Source organism: Eretmochelys imbricata, chromosome 9, assembly GCF_965152235.1.
Source record: "Eretmochelys imbricata isolate rEreImb1 chromosome 9, rEreImb1.hap1, whole genome shotgun sequence".
Lineage (NCBI taxonomy): Eukaryota > Metazoa > Chordata > Testudines > Cheloniidae > Eretmochelys > Eretmochelys imbricata.
The window spans coordinates 16,793,317-16,807,718 of record NC_135580.1 but is presented as its reverse complement, the minus strand read 5'-3'; the positions used below and the strand labels follow the sequence as shown (position 1 = coordinate 16,807,718).

Below are 14,402 nucleotides of genomic sequence, written 5' to 3'. Positions count from 1 at the left end.
GATAATGTGAACTTTTGGGCTAGCGGACTTTATAAGTCAGTGATTTGAAAATACTCATGTTTTCTCCCTAATGGTGAAATAATGGGAATGCCCCATTTTTTGGAATGTTATTCTTGGCTGGGTAGGAGGTTGGGGAGTGTGAATTCTGCCTATGCTGTTGCTTTTAACAATGTTCGGGGTGGTTTTTGACGCTAAACTTCTGTCCCTTAGCTTATGCAATACATCTATAGACAGTGTTAAACTGTGCTTCAGGAAGCGCTGCCAGTTGCTCCAAAACTTGCCAGTTGCAGTATTTTTCAAACATGGTTCTTAAGCAGTCTTTTGAACACAGTTGGAACTAACAGGGATTGTGCTCCAGGGAACATCTTGGGGGTGGTGGGTGGTGTCAGGTTTCATGATACTGCTTGTGGGAAGAGGCACACAGGGGAGAAGTGAAGAGATGAACCCATTCTGGCTCCAGATCATCAGCTGTGCTCATTACAGTGGCATTACTCACAAATATGAATTTACCTGGGATAACCTTTCCCTTTTCCCTCTTCCCTCCCAGATATTCTAATACATTTTTCAGCAGCTGACAACTGTTCAGAATGAGCACATTCTGCTTGATTTACTTACAGTATTTTTAGAAAGATTTGAATTTATGTACTAAGGTAGTGCGTAGGGTCACAATCTCTGTTGGGACCTATTGTGCTAAACAGTGAACAGATACCTAGGAAGAGACAGCATATGCCCCGAAGAAAAAATCCAAATAGCTAAAACATCGGTGAAAGTTCATTTCAGATAGAGGTACACATGTAGAGACCATCACATTTCTTGACAGAAAATTGGATGAAGGTATAGCAGCAATTTTACTAAGTTTGTAGTGCTTGCCATTCAATAATAGTGAATATTTAAGGTATGTCTGCCGTTTCATAATTTTAGAGGAAAGTTAAAAAGCCATGTGTAGACTGAGCACCATAAACCTTTTCTGTGTTTGATCGTTGTCACTCAATTTCATTCCTGACCTAATGTGTAAAGAAGTTTGTTTCTGGGCTTCTCTTGAGCAAGGTCTGTCTTAATTATGCCAATCGGTGTGATTATTTGAATTGGCATCACTCAAAAATAATTGTTAATGTCTTGTTTATTTACTCTACCTGAGTGGTGTTAATGCAGTCAGTAGTTCATTACTAAATATGGAACTAAAATGACTCACACAGGAAGTTAGTTATAAACAAGCTATCTGACTGGAATGCCTTAGTCATGATTTGTATTAAGGTCTTACATTTTGACAGGGTTTTTTTCATCATGGGATCCCCTATTTTGATTTCTGCTTCCCTGCAGTCAAAATACTTTCGGCAAACCTGCACGCTTGCAGACTTTTCACCTTGCACCATTGAGGAACTGTTAGTGTGCAAGATATTCCCTACTCCTATTCCAGGCCTCTACAGGCTTCGGAGCTGAGGACCTGAAACTCTGAACCCCTGTGTGCAACATAGCTTTCTTCAGCAGTGACAGTAACTCAAGATAAAACAGATCTTTTACTCAAACACTTACTTGCTAGAGTGGTCATTGCAGTTAGAGCATAAAATAAATTCCTCAGAGTGGGAGTTGGCAAGAGATACAACTCTGAAACCAGCTAGTAGGACTATTTGGCTATGTTAGGCACCTTACCCATATTCTTATTTACTTACTAGTAAAATATTTTTTTACATGGTACTTGCACAGTGACATTAATAAAGAGTTCAGCAACAACAAATTAAAAGAGCCAGCACCCATTGGTATAAGCGTGTGAGCTCTCGTGTACATTTTCATCACTTTGTGATTGGAAGTTCGTTGTGATGGGCCCATACTTTAGTGTACTTAACCGATTGTGTGATACCAGTTATCTGTGCTGTACAATAATAAAGCTATATGATCTCAATACTGTAGAAGTAGAGGAATAAATTATTAGTGGCATGGGTTAGAACAGCTAGAAATAGGTCATGCAGTAATTTATGCTGTTGTATGCAATGATGAAGGCAAGTCCTGAGGAGGAACCATTATCCATCCAGGTTAAGATGAGACTGCAGGAAGTGCTGAGTAGTGCTTACCTTTAATGATTGGCGTAGATGGAGTGTCAGAAAATTCTCTACCTATTTTTCAACAGCATAAGCTCTAATTTAGACCAGGCTTAGAGGACAGTTAGATGACAGGATAAAGATGCTTCGGCCCCCTCAACAGTATAATTTATGCCAGTGATGAAAAGTTAAATTCCCAGGAAAATTAGTAGTCTGTTTATAATAGATCATGAAGATATCCTAAGTGAATGCATAGTAAAATAAACAGAATTCGTGTTCTAGTATCAAGACTAATTCATCATTAAATATACTGGGGATAATGAAGGACCACAGAGCATAAGTAGTCTTGTCCCAAGAACAAGCAAGAAAATATCTGTATCATGAGCTTCATAGTATGTTAACTTGCCTTTTCTTTTTTACACTAATATAGCAGCGTTGAGTAGGAAAGGGAAATAACTGTTTAATATATAACCAAGGAGCCAAAACATAACTCAGCAGACACTTGAATTTGATTTTGTTGTGTATCTTCATTTTAGAATTCTTTTCTGGATTATAGTGGTATTGGGCAAATTATAGCACATGAGTTAGTATGAAGTTAGTAGAGCAGAAAGTTTTTCTCCGCTGTCTTGACCAAACTTCTTATGGTCTTCTGTGGAGGAATATCTTAAGAGGAGTAAACCTTTTACTCTTTCTTTTCATAAATTATCTGTCGGTGCTGTAAATACTTCACTATAAAAATTAATCTGGGTAGGAGGGTGACTGGGTCTTCAGGCATGGTGAGCAATTAAATCTCACTGTGCAGGAGTACGTGATCTCCAGACCTTGAAGCATCCATTATGAGAAGGGTCACTTTAAATCATGCTCTAAAGAGTTTCGATTTAGTACTGGATGAGAATATTTAAATAGGAGACTGATTCTGGGAGTCTTATATTGTGACTTTCTGAGTGATGTAATTAGACCTCCTCAAAAGCATGAATGTTTGATGTAGGAGTATGATAAATGCATGGAGGAGTTTTTTTCCAAAGCATCTAGATGTAAGATTCTAAAGAATTTAGTCTCTATCCCCACTGTGCATAGTAGTTAATCTTAGGCTTCCGTGGGAGACCAGTGGTATAATAAACAATGGGATAAATGTATCCGTTAGATAAAAAAAAATTTTTAAATCCGTTAAAGCTGTATATCAAAGGCTGTATATAAAATGACCGTTAAGGATAATGAAGAAAAGCCATTTGATCTCGATTGAAAAGTGGGAGGGCAGCAACAAGGTGTACAGCATCCCTTTTTAGATACGATAACAAATCAGTCTGTTTTGAGTCTTTACCGCACTGAATTCCAGGAAAGACAATAGTGGTAAACACAATTTTGGTGTAGCTCATGATTTACTAACTCTGTTAGAGAGGCTACTCATGTGAAATGTTGCTTTAAGTTTTTTCTTCCAGGGGTGGAGCAGGCCTCTTTTATTTACTGAAGGAGGAGCCTGTTCATCTTAAATGTTTACAAAGAGAGCTTTTGAATATTTGTTTTAAATGCGAGGTATTCAGGCCATGGTCTCTCTCTGACTGTATTTGTACAGGTCCTTGTAAAATAAGGCCTTTATTTTTCAGAGTTTATTATTTTAATTTCAGAGCCCAAATCGAGTTTTTATAGTGGAGGTGTTTACACCACCATTAAGGGTTAGCAAATAATAGAAATGTAGGCCTTGAAAGGGACCTTGAGAAGTCATCAAGTCGTGGCAGGACCAGAAACCTAGACCAGTGGTCACCACCCAGTCGATCGCGATCTCCAGCAGTGTAGCTGGGCTGCCACTAAGGCAGGCTTGCTCCCTGCCTGCCCCGGCCCCACATCGCTTCTGGAAGCAGCCAGCATGGCCTCAGGGGCGGAGTGGCAGGGGTCTCCCTCTGCATGCTACTCCTGCCTGCAAGCACCGCCCCTGCAGTTCCCATTGGCCACAGCTCCCCGTTCCTGGCCAATGGGAGCTCCGGGGGCAGTGTTTTCAGAGAGGGGCAGTGCACAGAGCCATGTGCCCGCACACTCCCTCCCCAGGGGCGCATTGGCCCCTTCCGGGAGCGGCATGGGGCCAGGGTAGGCAGAGAGGCTGCCTTAGTGGCAGCCACACTGCGCCACCAACTGAGAGCCGCCAGAGGTAAGTGCTGCCTGGCAGGAGGTCTCACCCCAGCCCTCCCAGAGCCTGCACCCCATACCCCCTCCTACACCCCAAGCCGTAGCTGTGACTCCCGTCCCAGAACCAGCACTCTGCACCCCAACACTCTGTCCCAACTCAGAGCCCCCTCCTGCACCCAAACTCCATCCCAGAGCCTGCAGCTCCTGCCACACCCCAACGCTCTGCCCCAGCCCAGAGCCTGCATTCACTTTTTGGTGTAACTGTCACTAATGGTGGCAGGATTAGTTAGAGCAGGTTGGAAGATTTCACTCCTGCACAGTGGGGGTGTGGGTGTTTGTTTTAGGAATACCTTGTTTAAATTTGGACCAATAATCCTCTCACTGGGTAACAGCAGAGGGAAGGGGACTTACCCCACTCTGCCGTAAGCCACTGCAAATGTCAGGACAATCCAAACTGGCATATGGATTTCAGAGGCTTAGAATAGTTGTCTTCTGAAACATAGTTGACTCTCAGTCTTAATTATGGCAGAAGCTGCCTCTCCTTTATGACAGAACAGCGCTGTGTTACAAAGTCTGAAGGTAAATACAGGCAATACCACTGAGTGTCCCATTCATCTCCACGGGGTGTTTGCTGTGAAGCTTCAGTTTTACTCTTTGCTTTATAGAAGGGTTTACAGGCTCCAGCTAAGGGCTTGTCTATGTAAGAGATGTCTGTATGAGGTATTTCCAGTTATACTAGTATAAACTATTATGGTTATACCCACGGCTTAAATTCTCAGAGTATTTCCCAGAGCTCCCTTTCCACCTACCAGATAGACAAAAAGCTGCTTGAGGAGGCTCCACGACTGTATCAAGTTGTTTTCATACTTTATTTTCTTCTCTGACTGTACTCCTGAGATCAGTTGCAGGATGTCTTCCTTTCCTAACCTAGGATCTCGCATATGGCTCAGCATTGAACATTATGAGAGACAGTCCTACCAAGCTAATGAAAAGTAGTGTTGATATGGTCTGCACTTTCAGAGATTATATTCATGTGTGAGAAACCGCATTCACTTGATGTTATCAGTAGATATTGATGCACTTTAAAGGAGATTTTACAGGACCTGGCATTGCCTTCTGGTGACTGTACTTTTACTCTCTGAACCCACATGCTACCACTCTCTTATCCAGTTACAATCTATAGCAGGGAGCGTGGACTTCACATTCTCCATGGAGTATGTTGGCATGCTGCGGCTAGTTCCTAGGCTATAGAAATTTAACATCAGCAGCAAATTGCTCATCCCTTTTGTCTATGAGCCTATGCTGCAAACTTCTGTAGAATTGGGATTGGTTGATTGATGTGATGTCTTGAAATTCCATCACAGCTTCAGCTTCTCAGGCAAGCCTCTCTTGCTCCCCTGGTGCTTGCAGTCTCTGCTCAAAAACACAAATCTACCTCAGAGTTTTGTCTTGTGCAGTTTGGATGTTGATTTCCATGGACTGCAGCTCAAGTGACAGTTCCACAAACTCTTGTAGAGCATCAGAAAATATGCCCAGGTTGAGTACAAATTATGTAGATGTCAAGTGTTTCTGGAGTCTGCTGAGCATGTCTTTTTTTTTTTTTTTTCCCTTTACTTTGTGCTTCTGCAGACTGCTCTAAGTGAAAAAAGAGACTGTAATTCTTCCAGATCGCTTTCACTGCACGGCTACTTGATGCAACACACCATGTTCCCAGAACGGGCCCAATTTTCAAGATTTCTACATGCAAAGTTGCCGCACATTCTTGAAGTTCCTTTGCACTTTTAGGGGAGGCATAGTAGAGAGTACAGTTTGTCCATAAACACTTTAAAGTGGTTGACTCCATGAATATCCGGCATGACGATGTGAACAGAGTGTTCAGGGCAGGGCAGAGCAGTGCAAGACAATTCAGGAAAATGGAGCTGTATCAGAGTAGCCACTCCACTCTTCTGACCTAGCATAACTGCAGCTCCATCACAAGCAAGAGCCATCAAGTGCTCCTTTAGGTAAGCCTCTGTGAATCCCACTGCACACAATTTTTGGAGTAAGATTCTGGCAATGGTTGAGGCATCAGTGGCTAGAAGCTCAATTAGGTCAACAAAACACATTCATAGGCTGCTCCATCTCCTCTGTTGCAAATCATATGTAGATGCTAACAGTGTAAGCTTGGCTCAAAGTAGTTGACTCATCAATCATTACTGCGATTTTTGAACTTACAAGATACTATATTTTAAAATATTTTTTCTTCATTTCCTCCACAATGTGCTGCTGTACGCTAGTGCAGGTGACATTTGAGTGGAGAATTTGCCCCATATTTAGTCTGTTTAACTTCTGCAGATCAATTTGTTTCAGAATTATAGGAGGGACGATTTTGTTTTACCAGTTTGTACGCAGTATGGAATACTTTGCAAGGTGGTTCAGTATTTTGCGACTGCCCTTACACTGGGCATGCTATCAATTTATCTTTCTCTGCCTCACTGTGAATATTTTCTGTGGCTTTGTGACTGAGACTTTGAGGAAAAAGATATGAGCACAGAGGCTTCATTTGTTTTAATTTGCTGTCCCCATAGCTTGAAATATAAGAATTAGCCCAATCTTCAAGCCATGATTTCTGCTCATAGCTCTGAAAACTGTACATTTGTTTAGATGCTGCAACCCAGTTAATCTTTTTTCTAACATTTCGTCATGGGTTTATCCTCCCCGCCCCAATTCTTTCTCTTGGCTGTCTAACCAACACAGCAATAGGTCACTCCTGCCCCTTTCCTGTGCGTCATAGTGTTGTTCTTGCTCTTCAGGCATACTCTGTGCTGTTTCTTCATCTTGGTGAACAACTTCCCCACCCTCCTCCTAATCAGACAGTTTCTTCCTTCTTGTGAAAAATATAGTACGTTTATTTTTTTGATTCATGTTGGAAAATTGAGTACTGTACACAGATATTAACCACACATGCAAGTCAGATGCGATTACCCACTGACTTTTGCCCTCATTGATTACATCAGAAAGGCGTGGTAGTTTACATTCTGTCAGCCACCCATATCTGTGGTCTGCCAGCCTATGAAGGGCTCCTCCTGCTCTCCATGTACAGTATATAACTGTTAATTTGTCATAATTACTATGAAAATAAATTGTTGCATAATTTTTATTAAACATGCATTTTGTATTGCTTATACCAGGGGTTCTCAATCTTTTTCTTTTTGAGACTCTCTGTCCCCCACCCCAACATGCTGTTAAAAACTCCAGGGCCCACTGGTGTCAGGGTGGCCTCCAGGTTTCAGCTGCTGGGCTGAAGGAGAGGGGGGCTAAGGGCTTCTGCCCTGTGGTAGGGCTCCGGGCTTCAACTATGGGGCAGCGGGGCTCTGGGCTTCTGCCCCGTGGCCCCCTGAAACTGGCTCATGGACCCCAAGAGGGCCGCAGATTGAGAAGCGCTGGTTTACACCACACAGCATCAGGCTGGAGTTAAGGTTTGAAAATATTTACTGGAGCTGCGCTCCGTACAGCTCTGGCTGAATTTAAGTTTTGGTTACACCAGTATAGACTTGAACTGAAAAAAGCCAGTCTTATTCCAGAGTATTTTAAACTGCTTCTGAAAGGACATAACTTTAAACCAAAAAAGGGCACACTGTTTTATACCAGAGTAAGTGTGTTCACTCAAGTAATTATACTGGCATAAGTTCAGTGGTTTAAATACGCACCCTACTTTGTAACAGTATAACTTTTCTGGGTAGACAAGTCCTCAGACTAGGGCCACGTTGTGCTAAGTACCATAGATTGTTCCCATCGTGAAGAGTTTAAGGTCTAAACAAGGCAGAAAAAGGGTGGCAGAAGGTGATGGCTTAAAAAGGTCATGTTAGATCATTAATATATAGAAACCATCAACCACAAACATAAATTGTGGAAGTAAGTGGCGGTGCTATTAGCTGCTTGTCATTTTAATAAAAATACTTGGCTTCTCTGGGATTGCATGTAGAGCTTTGTTATGGTACCACCATTGTTTCCTACCCCTGTTCTTCACTGTCAATGGCTCATGTAATTTTTTTCTTCTTTTTCCTGCTACTTCCCTTTCTCCCAAAACACACTTTTTTTGTTCCTCCATCTGTGTTCCTGTTCTTTGCTTCACTGCTTCATGCTCCCCCCCCCCCCCCCCAGCTGCTTCCAATAGTTGGAGCTGGTTTCCCACCTATTTGATAGATTATCCATTTCAGATACCGTCTTAGAACCCACTTACTTCATGAATCCTTCCTTTGCTGGCCTCCTGCCCAGTTATTACTGGAACTGTTAATGTTTTGTTTCATCTGTCAGTATTAGCTCAAAAAGGGGGCAATGATTTCTTCTGTCTTGTCAGTTGCTATGTACATCTACAGACTATATGAACATTTCATAGCTTGTTGCACATTTGTTGCAGAAAGAATTTATAGATTTTATTTCACTATAATATAGATTCATGAAACAAACAAGCTTCTTATATACTGCTTAACTAACCTTAACAGAATTTTTTTTCTTTCTAGCTATAAATTGTAGCATTTCGCTCTTCTCAGTCCAGCTTCTGTTGGTACTGGTTACTTGCATATATAGCTAAAATCTGTCCTGTTGATCAGTGATTGGTGTTTTCATGATGTAGCATGCATGTTGGAATGATGTAGCATAGGGCCATACATCTTAATCTTTCAAAAGTAGATGATTACTCTTCCAGTTTTCAAACAGGTAATAAAATCATTTGAAGCCCAGGTTCTAAATTGCAGAAAATAAACTGGAGTGCTTATTAATTCTGTTTTAATGGCTTACAAAGGCCAAATTATTTCCCTAGCACTGGTGTATTCATGTTACACATGGATTAAAACAGATAAGAGTACAAGGAAGTACTTTAGGATGATGAACTTTTTTTGGAAGACTTTTTTGGCATTGGCAAACCAAGCAGTAGAGTTCAGGAAATGAATAACTCTGTAGTCCTGCATACAACATTGTAGTTTCTGAGTTTGAATAATTTTGTTAAATTTATTTCTTATTCAGGGACATCATGATAACCTATTTTGAACCTTCCATCTCATTTGAAGGACTGTGTAATAAGGTTCGAGACCTGTGCTTCTTTGACAATGAACAACTCTTCACTATGAAATGGATTGATGAAGAAGGTAAAGTGACATCACATAGTTTTGTCTTGTGGCAATTTAGATCTCCATCCTTCTCCTACATAAATTAAGAAGGTGTAACTGAGTTCAGATGACAACCAGTCCTCCCTTTCCTCTGTAAACTTATTTTCTTACTGAAAGTATTTATTTATAAAACATCCATAATGGTGGCATCTGGATTCTATACTAAATAATTAGTTCAAAACAAAAAACATAGTAATCTTATTCATAGCTACCACTAGGGTCAAATGTTGCAGAACCTACCCACCCTTCCTTCCTCCAACCCTAGTCTTAAACTATGGAAATGGACTTAAGCATCTTATTCACACTATCTTAATGCAACATATCAAATCCTATTGAAGTGACCCCCCTCTGCCCCCCATTGTTTTCTGTGAGCTGTCAATCAGACCCCTTGATTCAAAACCTTATTTCTTCAGGGGAGAAGAGTGGTGTTGTAGAATGAAGGAACAGTAGTAACAGTTCAGCACATACATCTTTCTGAGGAGCCGACTTGTAGAAGAGTAGTATACCTCTACCATTATACTGATGTGGAAAGTTTGTTATGAGTGCATGCTGGGGATGGACACTAGTGACTATGACTACAAATAATTTTGTTTTCTTTTTAAAGAGAAACTGACTCTGTGCACAAATATCTACAGCTGTATGTACAAACTAAATAGATGAGATTTCCATTTTGAAGAGAAGGCCTATAAAACCATGTTTTCTTTTTTTTTTGAAATGTGCAAAGGGAATAGTTTAACTTCTGTATATAAGGAATTTTCTTGGAACTTAATTTTTGTACTCAGTCTGAACTGTAATATCGGTATTTTCTGCCAGCGGTCTTTAGCCCTATCCTAAGTTAGAGAAGGGTGAAAAATTGGGCTTATTAATAGTGCTGTGGTTATGCTGAAATCTTTTAGTTTCATATGGTGGGATTTTTCAAAAGCATTCAGCATTGGCCTGACCACTGACTTCACTGGGAGCAAAGTTCATCCCATGCTGATTGCGTTTGAAAATCCCACCCATATGTACTAAGTATAGCTCTTCAGTATACATTGTTTGCCTGCCTGCCAAAGAAAACCCTTAGTCAGGTTAGTTTTCCTAGAAACTTGTAATTTAGTTTATTGCACAAAAATTCCTTTCCCAAAGCTTTTTTTAAAATACCCTCAATACAGCTTGTTTATACTACTAGTATGTAAACTGACAGCTTATAATGCACATGCTTTTACTTTCAATTATTTAAAAAAAAAGAAAAGGACTTGTGGCACCTTAGACTAACAAATTTATTTGAGCATAAGCTTTCGTGGGCTACAGCTCACTAGACTAAATTATTCATGCTTCTTGGGAATATAATACAGGAAATATGGCATTTAATAAGCAAGCAGTGAAACTATGGCTTAAAACTGCCTGAGTAAACAGTTTTATTTGAGTCACACTCTCTTATGCGATTTTTCCTTTGTTTGTTACTAGGTCTAATTTTTTTAGCTCTTGTAAAATAAAAAGCTTGATGTATTGTAACTTCTATTTTTTTTCACACATGCATACTATTATACAATTCATTACTTCCAGCTTCCTTTGAATGCATGCAAAACAGCAAATGTTGATGTTACTCCTGAAAGGATACTTGCTGCTTATTCCCTGTAAAATCCATCTCCTTCTTTTTTTCCTCCCTTCATGGCTTTGTTCATGTGCTCTTACGAGATTTCCTCTATTTATCTAATAGCACTTAATTGAATAACCTGCCATGATTCTTAATGTTGGGAGCGCACAGCTGAAATCTGTAGGTCATGTCAGAGCTAGCATAATTTTTTTTTTTTTTTTTTTTTCAGAAAAATTTACTCACTGTTAATGCTCTGTTAGCCTCTCACTCTAGACCTTGGATGTATACAAGCGGATGGGTGACCTATTTATGTTGTGGTGCAATAAGTCACTATGCCCTTTTGTGAATAAACATTTTTATTGTTCGTCTTAAAGTTTAAAGGAAAGATTGTGTGAATGTGGTGGGGAGAACAGCACGTATTTTCCTGGCACACCTAGAAAAAGCTATTAGTACAGGTTTTGAGAATGAAACATTTACCATCTATCAGAAGCATTATAGGCATTAAATCTCCTTAGAGATATTTAATAGCATCTGCCCATTCTCTTCTTGTATTTCTGAAACCTGTGTCACAGTTCTCTGTTCCTGTTTGGTGGTAGAAAAACTGGTTTGGTTTGATATTGCAGCACAATTGAATAAAAATAGTTCCTTTTTTTAAGCCTCTGGAGCACATGCATTTATGCAGAGAGTGGGCAGTTCCATGTCCCACAAAGGAACTAATTTCTCACATTGGATGTAGTGAGACGTGACAGTCTGGCTTTAAAGAGCATATAAATTATTTTAGTCTTGACAAATCATAGCTGGCAGGAAAGAGGAAGTTTATACTTGCTGCCAAAACATTTTAGTAGGTGATCATCTAACAACAAATTGCGAAGGCTTGGGACGTTACATGTGATATCAGTGATAAAATCACATGATCATGAGAACGAAAATTAAAATATAGTCAAATCCACATTTTCTGTAGGTAAATGTAAGGTAAAAAATGGTCAGGTCTGTTATGACATCCCCATTCAGCTGTGATTCATGCTGCAAAAGTTAGGGTGAATAGTCCCTTGTGGGCCAAGGGGCGGTGGGGAGAGGAGAACAACTACATATTTATCATCCTTCAGATTTTGAGTTTAAGACTATCATTCATTTTATATCTTCATCCAGGTTAATTTGAGGAAAGTACTAGAGTATTAGCTGCCTTTTTTTCCTCTTCACTTTAAGGTTTTGTGTCTGATAGGAAGGATGGAGAAAATATAAAGGCAAAGTTAACCCAGTTTTAACATTGTGCATTTATGAAATATTAGAATGTGTGTGAAATCTTGAGCGAAATCTTAATAATCTCATGTGGTGAAGTAGTACCTACTCAGGCTCATGAACCCCAAAACCACTCAATATTTGAGAGCTTTAGTGTGCCTGCCTCTTACTGGGCATCCCTTTTGAGGCTGAGGCAGTCCTGATTCTGTTGGAAGTTGGAAGTGCACATACCTGCTGGAGGAGAATCTTCTTTTTTTCCAGCTTGAACTAATTTGTTGAAGAAAGATCTAGAGATAGCAGACAGCCTTCCCATGCAATTCATAGCTCCCTTGAAAGTAATGCTGTGCTACAACTACAATAATCTTTTCTAGCATCATAGATACTAGATGTATGTGCAAGAACAGCATGATGTTTAGAAAGAAGATTGTCTACACAGTGCCAGTGCTGTTTGAAACATGACTACACCAGTGCACACTAGGGAACTTTTTAGTGCACACCAGCAGGGCCCACATGTACACTTAGTGCATGACACACTGGTGCACACTGAAGTTTTCATCCCAGCTGGTATGCACTAATGCACGGTGTAGACACGCCCTTAGATCTGTAGCTCGCATTTAGTCCTACCCAGTCTAAATGGGTGTGATAACAGGTCATATGTGTAAAGACTTGTAAATCAAAATAGTTACTGAGTAAATAGGTCTTAACGTCTTCTTTATTCTGGAGGGAGTTCAGATGGCGTCTCTGGAATATGATTCTTTCAGGATGACTGTTGAAATATTAATATTGAGGCTGCTAATATTAATCTAGATACTAGCATAAATATTCATAGTATTACTGTGATTTAAAATTAAGTGCTGCTAGTCTTGGGAGGACTCCGTCACAATGCTGTATTCTCAAATTGAATTGATTCTTTTTTAGGAGACCCATGCACAGTTTCTTCTCAGCTGGAGTTAGAGGAAGCCTTTCGGTTGTATGAACTAAACAAGGATTCAGAGCTTCTAATTCATGGTAGGATAGAACTTGCTGTCTTTCTCCTTACACCCATGGGCCAGTACATATTTTTTTTTTTTTCTGTGTACGTTGATACTTTATGGCCTATCTCATAATATCTGAATATTGAGGATCCTTCTCTATTTTGCACTTTTCTCCGTCTCTCCATCCCAAACATCAAAGCCTCATATGGCAAAAAACATTCAGTGGCCTCATGGCAAAAAACTGCCCCAAACTCCCATCGTAGTATGTCAGCACTTCCTTAATTGGAGGATACATACTTCTCCTTGTACTACATTAAATACACCAAAATGAAGGATGGAAGGGTCTGGCCATCACCACTGCTTGCCTGTTTATAGTCACAAGAGACTGAGAGATGTATATCATGCAATGTCCTAACATTTGTTTCCTGTTCAGTGCTTTAGAGTAGGGGTTGTATTATTAGGAAAAACAAATTTCACTTAGCTCCATCCACAGTCCCAAACTATCTTTTTGTTAAACTTGAAATTCTTCGGAAAGTGATGGGTCACCAGAGAAATGATGATAGTATGTGCCACAGAATATTTGGCCCCTGCTTCAGTGAAAGTGAGACAGCCCCAACATTCAGTGCCAGTCTGCTTGGAAGGAGGGGAAAATACTTTCATAGTCCTGGATTTGGGAATCAATTTATTTCTGTGCACACGAGCAAGAATCATAACTTCTAACTCCAGTCATACTTGGTTATTGCTGTTGTCCTAATTACTGTTTCATTTTTCAAGATTCCTAAAATGATGGATCTTTCTACCTCCTAGGACAGAATTCCTAATGTTAACTATCTTCACTATGGGAAGGCATGGGGGAAGAGGCAAAATTCCATGTATTTAATGTAGTATCTGGCATTCACTTCTGAGAGTGTCTGTAGGTCAAGAAGTAATGGGCTTAATCTGCAGCAAGGGAATTTTTGGTTAGCTATTAGGAAATTGCAAACCATAAGTGTAGTTAAGCTCTGGAATAGGCTTCTGGGGAGGTTGTGGAATCCCCATCATTGACAGTTTTTAAGAAACTTTCAGGGATGGTCTAGGTTTAATTAGTCCTGCCTGAATGCAAAGAGCTGGACTTGAGGACTTCTCCGGATCCCTTCTAGTTTCTACTTAGTTCAAATAGATCATTACCCAAGTCTTTGCATACATGGTGACATACTGTAATACAATGGCTCTCATCCTTTCCAGGCTACTGTACCCTTTTCAGGAGTCTGATTTGTCTTGTGTACTCCCGAGTTTCACCTCACTTAAACTACTTGCTTACAAAATAAAA

General features: G+C 40.1%; 1 protein-coding gene across 1 annotated transcript in view; it reads left to right on the top strand.

Annotated features, from left to right (window-relative positions):
• Positions 1-14,402, top strand: part of PRKCI (protein kinase C iota) — a 44,844-nt gene that overhangs the window by 1,799 nt on the left and 28,643 nt on the right. Inside the window, exons 2-3 of the mRNA XM_077825743.1 lie at positions 9,162-9,283; positions 13,038-13,127. Of these exons, the coding sequence (XP_077681869.1) occupies positions 9,162-9,283; positions 13,038-13,127 (212 nt within the window). The remainder of the gene's footprint in view (positions 1-9,161; positions 9,284-13,037; positions 13,128-14,402) is intronic.